This window comes from Laccaria bicolor, genomic scaffold (assembly GCF_000143565.1).
Source record: "Laccaria bicolor S238N-H82 LACBIscaffold_49 genomic scaffold, whole genome shotgun sequence".
Lineage (NCBI taxonomy): Eukaryota > Fungi > Basidiomycota > Agaricomycetes > Agaricales > Hydnangiaceae > Laccaria > Laccaria bicolor.
In genome coordinates this window covers 208641-217814 of record NW_001889920.1, presented here as the reverse complement: position 1 = coordinate 217814, position 9174 = coordinate 208641, and the positions used below count along the sequence as shown (strand labels likewise).

Below are 9174 nucleotides of genomic sequence, written 5' to 3'. Positions count from 1 at the left end.
GATATCCATGAAATGAGGTGATGATACCACCCCCTCCCCCTCCCTTACTCCCTCTCCATCCTCCCTCCACCACTCCTTCCCCGCTCCATCACTCCCCTCTCCCTCCATAACTCTCCACCCCTCCCTACTTGTCCCCACCCCCTTTCCTTGTACTGCTCCTTCCTTAAATATAGACTGTATGTAGTAGTATATAATAAAATATGTTTTATGTCATTTTAAATACATTATAATTTGATTTATTGACTTCAAATTTTATAAGGAATTTTGAGTATTAAGTTGGTTATGAAGTCACATGACTTTTAGCTAATCAGGACATGTATAAATTTACAGGAGTTCAGAGGATTCCAGTGTAATGACTGAATTCCTGCAGGAATAGGTGGGGCACTGTAAAGTACTGCCAAACTCGCCTGGGGACATTGAATCATTTTTGTGCCCATTGTTTGAAGAAATGGCATGTGCCAGTGAAGGCCTGTGGATTTAGGATGCCATAGACTCATCCTATTTTACAAACCATGTGTACATAACCATAGGATTGGGTGATATGCTCGGTTCATCAAAGCTAAATGGAATGGCAGGCCATTCTGCCATTTTCAGTGACCACTTTTCTCACACACAAGGTGCAAAAGCGAGTCGAAGTAGAGGTGCACAAGCCCTTTACTATCCAATGAGCCCTCCTCAGAACAAGGAATATAATCCCTCTTGGCCTGCTAGCTATGACCTCAGCAATTTACCGATTTGTACAGAGGAGGACTATTGGGAAACAATTCACAAATTGTCTTCACCATGCAAGCCACAACAAGCAAAAATCACGAATGGAATGGAGGGCAAGGGAAAGGGAGAAGGGAGGGTGGAATGGAGGGAGAGTGGAAGGGAGGGAGAGGGGGGAGAGAGTGGAATGGAGGGGGGAGAGAGGAATGGAAGGGGGAGGGAGTGGTGAGCAGCATTGGAGGTGGTGAGTAATGAAGGGGGCAAGGAGTGGTGGTGCTTGGCCCTCATCGCATCCTCTGTGGGCATTGTGTTGTCATCCCAGGGCAGCCGTTCGTTGTCGTCGCGTGTTGTCATCATTGCATGTTGTCATCATTGTCGTGTGTCATCATTGTCGCATGTTGTGGTCGTGGTCATTGTCACGTTTTGTTGTTGTTGTTGTCACGCATCGTTGTTGTTGTCATGTATTGTTGTCATTGTCACGTGCTGTCGTTGTCGCGTGTTGTCATTGTTGCATGTCTTTGTCCTCATGTGTCATCGTTGTCGCATGTTATTGACACGTCATCGTGTCGTGGGTGGTGCTGGGTCGCTGTTGCCATCCTGTCGTCGGCCTTGGTGGTGGTCATGGGCTATTGTTGGCATTGGTGGGGTGTGATGTTGTTGCGTGGGGTTGCCGTTGTTGTGAGTTGTGGTGGTTGGGTGTGCCGAACGAGGTTGGATATGATGGGAAGGTGGTGGTGGGAAGACAAAAGACAATGACGTGGCAACAAAGCCAACGTGTTTGGCCAGCTTTCAGAACATGCCGGGAGCGAGGGTATATGATGTGTGAAAATTGTGAAGCTATTAAAGCCTTCATGGTGTAATGGTTTATTGCAGCAGTAAAAGCTGTCCAAGTGATTGAGTGTTCAATTCCTGGTCATGACATTCTTTTTTCCTTGTCTAATAATAACAATAATAAATAAACAGAAAGTGTAAACACTTGCTGGACTATGGAGTCTGGCTGGTTGACTGTGTTATGAGGTGGAGTCCATGCAGTCCAGATCTAACATTTGGCTGGGTTGCCACCAAAGAAAAAAATAGAAAAAATACTGGATGAAGAGCAGTAATCCATCTGGAGTCCGCTGGAGTCCATCTGGAGTCCAACCGGAATATGTGGGGGAGTGTAAAGTCCTCAATAAAGCAGACACTACACAGTGTTGTAATAATAAAGCAGACACTACACAGTGTTGTAATAAAAAAGCGGACCCTACACAATTTTGTAATGAATAAAGCAGACACTACACAGTGTTGTAATGAATAAAGTGGACACTACACAAATTTGTAATGAAAAAAGCGGACACTACACAAATTTGTAATGAATAAAGCGGACACTACAAGGTGTTGTAATGAAAAAAATGGACACTACACAAATTTGTAATGAATAAAGCAGACACTACACATTCTTCTAATGAAAAAAGCGGACACTACAAAGTGTTCTAATGAAAAAAGCGGACACTACAAACCAAACTGATATTATGTAATGACTTTCCCAATTGGGAAATATGCGGACATCATCATTAACAATGACAACACCCTGCTAGCCATTAACTCTTCTGGCCCAAAAAGCGTGGGAAATGGTTCCCCACCCAAATGCGCACTGTGCCTGACATCAGGTGTGTCAGAAAAAAGTGTAACGCTTTTCTTAATTAGGAAATGGCCCAATTAGGAAATAGTGCAGACATTGTCATTAACAATGACAACACCCTGCTAGCCATTAACTCTTCTGGCCCAAAAAGCGTGGGAAACAGTTCCCAACCTAAATGTGCACTGTGCCTGACATCAGGTGTGTCAAAAAAAAGTGTAACGCTTTTCTTAATTGGGAAATGGCCCAATTAGGAAATAGTGTGCACATCAATGCATATACTACACATGGGTCAAAGCTATTAATAAATATCCGTCAAAAAAAACCCAAGTTTTTCTCTTAAATATAGGACCCCAGACACCCCTTGTGGCTGAAAAAATATATCCTTAGTAAACCCTAGCTGCAAAATATATCCCAAGTCCATCCTAGACAAGAAATATATTTGGAGTCCATTCCAGTGAGGAAATATATTTTGGGGTGTGTGACACACTAGAAATATATTTAGTGTGACATTGGACAACAAAATATATTTAGGTAAAAGTGGAGATATACAAGCCCCAGAATATATACAATATAGATATACACCCTGACATTTAGTCCCATAGTATTGATGGAGTTTGCAAGACTAATAGTCAGTTGTCAGTGGGTGACTGAAGTGAGTTGTGAGACTATAGCAGAATGATCAATCTGATCTGAACGAATGCCATCACACATCTAGCTCTCAATGCTCATGTCCCGATCTTCTCATCATGATGATGATGAGAACCATAGCCCCAGAAACATTGTGCAGCAGCCGGCCCAAAGATACTGACCAACATTGGCTTTGACTTGGCTTGGTGGTTAAGGCTGCAATACACTCAGCACTGATACACTTTTTAATTTTTACCCATCTTTGTAACAAAATGGGGCAGACTAAACTATACTGACCAATGTTGTCTTGCACATTGACTTGACTCAGTGGTTAAGGCTGTAAGATATATGCAGATCCATATTGAAGATAGCATTAGGATCAACATTAAGGAAATGGGTGTATGCCTACACTGAGCCCATCCTCCACAATCCTCAGATTGGAGTTGGATTTCATCTCTGCTTCTACATCCTTCCTGGTCCTGCCAATGTACTGCTCTTCATAATCTCCTGTAAGGTGAATGTGACACTAGAAGTTTTATTGGTATTATATATATGAAATGAGAGAATTACTTGCCTTTTCATAATCATCCTTTCCAAGTTTATCCTTCTCAGGTGCTTTTTTTGCCTTTGGAAGAGCTGTCAATCCTTGACCCTCATCTTTGAGTTCACCGTCAGCTTGTCCCTTACCTCCTACAACCCTTATACCAAGGTAAACAGCAAGAGGATTTATATTCTTGTCATAAAACTGGCCAGTTTTACATTGAGGGTCCAAGTGTTCCTGGACATCAAGGGAAATGTTTTCAAGTTTAGGTTTGATTGTACAAGATTTATTGACAAAGAAGTGATGAGCTTTTCTGTGCAACTGCTGCTCTCAATTTGGCCATTCACTCAGACCCAGCCATTCAAGATTTAGTGCTCCAAGGTTTGTTAGAGCCTGCTGAAGGGAGGGGTACTCCTTCTAACTTAGAGGCAGGTCTGTCAGTTTGTAGTGCTATAGGATAACTATCAGCCAAGACTTCACACTTTGTGAAAAAATCATACATGCAGATTTTGCTTTGTCCAAAGTATTTTTTCAGTAGTATCTTCTATTGTATTGGCAGACTTCTTTGAGATGGTTGGAGGGACTGTGACTGCACAAGCCTGGGGCTTATTCATGTGAAAGGTGGGTGGTTTGACTTCACTTAAAGAAAGAGGTGGTAGTGGGTTAGAGGTGCTCACCTGGGATGGGGAAATCAAGAGTAGGTTTTATTAACAAAAAGTTGAATAGCTGGTTCTCACATTTCAAAAAAGACACACCCAGAGGGACATGGGGGAAGTATAATAGCTGCATGGCTATTTTTCATGGAAATTGAGGATAACAAATGAGGTAGTAATTACAAGGAGGACAAGCAAGGCAGTTTTATGAGGAAAAAGTTGAACTGCTGCTTTTCAGGTTATGAAATGGACACACCCAGAGTGAGGGACATGCAGAGTGTTATAAAGCAAAGGAGGTTACCAAATAAGGAGATTATTGGTCAGCTTATCTCCTTATATAGTAGAATGGTCCTAGTGGAGGAAAAGAATCTTACTATGCCTTACCAAATAAGGCAAATTTCCTTTTTTATCCATATGTAGGACATGGCATATCACCCACCATTGTGAAGAATTTCCATTGTTTTCCATTTGTCAAACATGTATTTCTACTCTAATACAGACTGTATAGCCTAGAAAATGTGTGATGGCATGCTTCATCCAAGATGGAATCCCATTACCCTCCCTTCCCATCTCATCTGGTGACTCATGAACTCTTGTTTTCTTTTCATAGCCAGATGGCAGGCTCATCAAACCCATAAAGTTGAGCAGTACAAGATGAGCTTGTCTGTAAATAAGTATGTATATGTGTGAATGAGTTTTCATCATGGAACATATACCATCTTACAGGTGTGTGTGTGCCACTTATGTTCACTGACCACTTGTACCTTGGTACTTCCACAAGGGGCAAACAGCTATTGTCCCCTGGTAAAAATGTGATAAAATGCAAATGACTACGTTAAATCTTTGATTTCACATTTATACCAAAAAACTGGAGTTAAATATGATTATTCATTATTGCAAGTTTTTTGCAGCAGGAAGGTGATATGAAAGATGTAAAATATTCATCAGTCTTTTGCAAGTTGAGTAAAATGAATTTCCTACAGAAGATTTCCTCCTGGTAAATAAATAAATAAAAATCATGCCCAGGAATTGTGATAAGGAGAAGTAAAATAGCCATCACTTTTTTTTGTGAGAAACAGATATTCCATAAAATAGTTCACCTATTCAACTCAAAATTTCTGTCAAGGGAATGAAGTAATGCATCTGTATATTTGTGGAATAAACATTTAATAAGCATTGGCAAGATTTACATTGAAGTTTTGTTGCTCATGATCCTTGCAGGAATGACCAGTAAATATTATACATTGTCGCCAAGGTAAGAAGATAAAGATCAATCACCTTTTGCCATGGCAACAATGATGAGGCAATGAGTTATTCTTGTCAACAAATAATTCTGACATGAGGAAACAGGAACAACAACTTCAAATGGTTGCCAAGCAATTAGATGAGCTGGTTCATGTTGGGTTGAACATTACAGTGATCACAAATACCATTAGATACAGCCCGATCTAGTGAATTAAAGTCTTCATCCAAGAAATGTGCATGTCTTAAGGTAGTAGGAATTGTGGTTGGCACGTGACTGGGCCACCTCAATATACTCGAAGCCTACTGAATAGTGTTTAAAGGTTCAGTCCATAGGACCACAAAAAGCCAGTGGACTGAACTGAACTGGAACATGGACCAGTCTTTTTTTCGGTTGCAGTTGCTCCAATTTGGGGTTGGTCCCGTTGCCAATAGTTCACTGTAAAAGGGTTGTAGAGTAAACACACCTCGGCACAGAGTGTTGGAGTTTACACGAAACCAGGGTTTGTTGCTAATATGGATTAAACAATGTAATTCGATGAGTAACACATGAGTGTATAACTTGACATATTCCCAACTAGTGCTTGGAAGTCCAGTCCCAAGACTTCAAAAAGACTGAGACCGAACCGGACCCAGACCACCCAGGACTGTTAAAGACCGCAACCACGGTCCAGTCTTCGGTCTCTCAGGATGTTTGAAATTTCAAGACCGACAAAAGACTGGTTTGACCGGTCTCAACCAGTCTTTCCAGCCTGAACAAGCTGAGTATGTACTATATATATTCAAAAACGAAATTTCGATTCATGCATGCAAACAGCTGTGAAAGACAACCATTGATTGCACAACTATCATCGAGAGCAGAGTTTGAATTAAGATCAATGATGCCAGACTGTTGATCTTGCCTTCCACTCTTGTTTCCTCTTGCAACGTCCCTCTCGTTTTGGCAGACACAACAGGACGTGAATGAGAGGTTTGTATTTTATATCTAAATTATGTTTACTAACCTTATCCTCACTGTTTAGGTCCCCCTGCACTTGCTTTCGATGCCAGCAACACAAGCCTCGCCCCTCCCAACAAGGGATGTAGGCGCTATTTGAAGGATTATGGCGAGTGCAGAGGGGTGTGGAAATGCGAGGGGCCCATGTTATGGGAGACCCCTGAGGTACGTCAGCAGATGTGACCACGATTGGGATCCCAATGGCATGGCAGCAGTGCTTGTGGTAGACCTACCAGGTGCATTGCAGAGCCCATCACACGGCTTCTCCACTCACCCATATCTCTGCCAACCTGCCATATCATCGACTACCACCACATCGACACCCATATTATCTGCCCATCGACCTCACACCTGACCTCGCCCAAACCTTGCTATCCTGCCCCCAATGTCAACCTCGCCACGTTGACCCAACTGCTCCATGTCAACTCCACCCACATCCAACACTGAATGAGGGTGATGTGAACAATGACATACTACTAATGTATGAAAGTAGTGTTTGCAGGTCCAGTTCAGTCTGGTTTTTTGCCTCGAAAACAGGCAACCGCAGACCGCAACCGGTCTAGGACTGACCCAGATATTGAGGGAACTGAACCGGACCACCTAGGACCGGTCTTTTGCAGTCCATGGACCGCATTCAAACTGAGTCAGACCGGTCTTTTTGTGTAAAATTTGTCATACCAATATAAACCATTTGTATCTCAATTATTATCATATAAATACCCATCATTCCACCAATTCTTAAGAAATTTAGTGAAGGTTTGACATAGCTATGACTGAAACCGAATTACATCTCCTAAAGACTCGGGCAAAATGTAATGTGGCAACTGTAAATTATTTGATGCATACCATATACTGATAGATGGTGAGTATATTTTCATACTTAAAATGTCAATATCCAAAAATTGAATCAAGCAAAATGATGAAAGTTTGAGTGAGTTAGAATTAAAGTCATTCTAGTACAAGTTGCACAAACAAGTATTTGTGCCAAAATGGATTTAGTTATATCTTTCTCAGTTCTTAACTGTTTTTGATGAACTAAAAACCCAATTAAAGGTAATAGATGTGGTTACAAGGCGACCGTTTAACCGGTTGCAACCGATTTAAACCAGTCTTTGAACGGTTTTAAAAGATTTTTGAAATGAGGCAACCAGCAACTGGACCAACCCCAAATTTGGGCAACTGCAACCGAAAAAAAGACCGGACCATGGTCCGGTTCAGTTCGGTCCACCGGTTTTTTTCGGTCCTATGGACCGGACCTGTAAACACTATATGAAAGCAGGTTCTATAAATGTGGACGTAGTGTAATCATTATCTATCCTGTTTGCTATCTACAAGACCGGTCTGGGACCGGTTGTTGACTGGTCTGAACCGCAACTGGTTCAGACCAGTCTTGCAACCACACAAAACCGTAAAAAACTGCTCTGGACCAGTCTACATCGGTTCGGTTCGGTTTTTTTCAGCTTGGACCGAACCGGACTTCCAAGCACTATTCCCAACATAAGAAGGCAACTAGTCACATGCTATGAAGCATGATCAAAGAAATCATGTGGTGATACGCATCATGGGCACCATGGCATCATTGACCCAGGAGTGTTCGGCCTTGAAGAATATTCCAGAGCCTCCTCCCAAGAGAGAAAACTATGAACTATAATAGAGAAAACACTACAAAAACTTAAAAGAAGTCAGTCCAGTTGTGCCACACACAACTGGGCCACTTCAAACCTTTACTACAAACCAAAATTAATTTGTCCAACAATGCATGGACATGTAAATATAAATAGAAAACATAGAATAGTATAAAAGGAGGACACGTGCAGGCTGAAATGTAAGGAATTATCCCCTGCTTTTACCAGCTGTCGCACTCCCATTAGCATCTGAGGTAGTGGATAAGTTTGTAAATCAATTAAAGGACTTTTCTTTGCAGACATAAGTAAAGTGTGCCTGGAACCAGCATGTTAGATGGCACCACGACCATGACAACAACACCATGGCACCACAACCCCAAACAATGGCAACCCATGTCAGAGAAAAGACAAGTGCCCACCACCATCAATGAACTGCAATGAGCACCCACCCTAACCACACATGAAAAGCAACAACCACCCTGCACAACCACCCATGGAAAATGACGAGCACCCACCAAATTTCTGTAGACACCACAAACTAATGTCAACCACCATGACCACAACCTGACAACACCACCCACAACATCCACAACACAACACCCAACAGAAACGGCCACCACCACCCACAAAAACCACCACCACCATCTTGAACTGCCCATATGGAAACCAGGTGCCATGTCACTGGCAGTGACATGGCACCCAATGGACAAACAACAATATCATGCCACAGCCCCCCTGTCGCATGTTTGCCCCACCAGGGTAGGGGTGATGACACATCAACAATGACACAGAGCAAGGACACAATGACGAGGCCACCAGATGAAAGCGACTATACAACGAGGTGGACATGATGCAAGCACCCACCACCACAAAATGAGGACACAAAGAGGGGGACAGAGACAATGTGAGCACCACACCCATTAATGAAGATGCATGCCCACAAACAAAGACGACTGCCCATGTATGAAAACAACTGCCCACAAAGGAAAACAACTGCCCCCTGCATGAAGACAACCAAGCACCCACAAACAAAGACAACCACCCATGTAGGACAACAGAATGCAGCTGCAACATCACTGATGGTGACATGGCAACCAAATGATGAACATTGTCATTGATTTTAGCAATACTTTCCATTTCTCCACTGATTCCTACCAGAT

The 9174-nt window shown here is 42.4% G+C and overlaps 2 protein-coding genes across 2 annotated transcripts; both read left to right on the top strand.

Moving 5' to 3' along the window:
* Nucleotides 1-541: 541 nt before the first annotated feature.
* Nucleotides 542-937, top strand: LACBIDRAFT_311006 (uncharacterized protein; the record flags this gene model as incomplete). Its single annotated transcript, XM_001887934.1, has 1 exon — nt 542-937. One exon carries the CDS (start codon nt 542-544, stop codon nt 935-937), a length of 396 nt encoding a protein of 131 aa, XP_001887969.1.
* Nucleotides 938-6355: 5418 nt separating this feature from the next.
* On the top strand, nt 6356-6572 carry LACBIDRAFT_311005 (uncharacterized protein; the record flags this gene model as incomplete). Its single annotated transcript, XM_001887933.1, has 2 exons — nt 6356-6362; nt 6415-6572. 2 exons carry the CDS (start codon nt 6356-6358, stop codon nt 6570-6572), a joined length of 165 nt encoding a protein of 54 aa, XP_001887968.1.
* Nucleotides 6573-9174: the final 2602 nt, after the last annotated feature.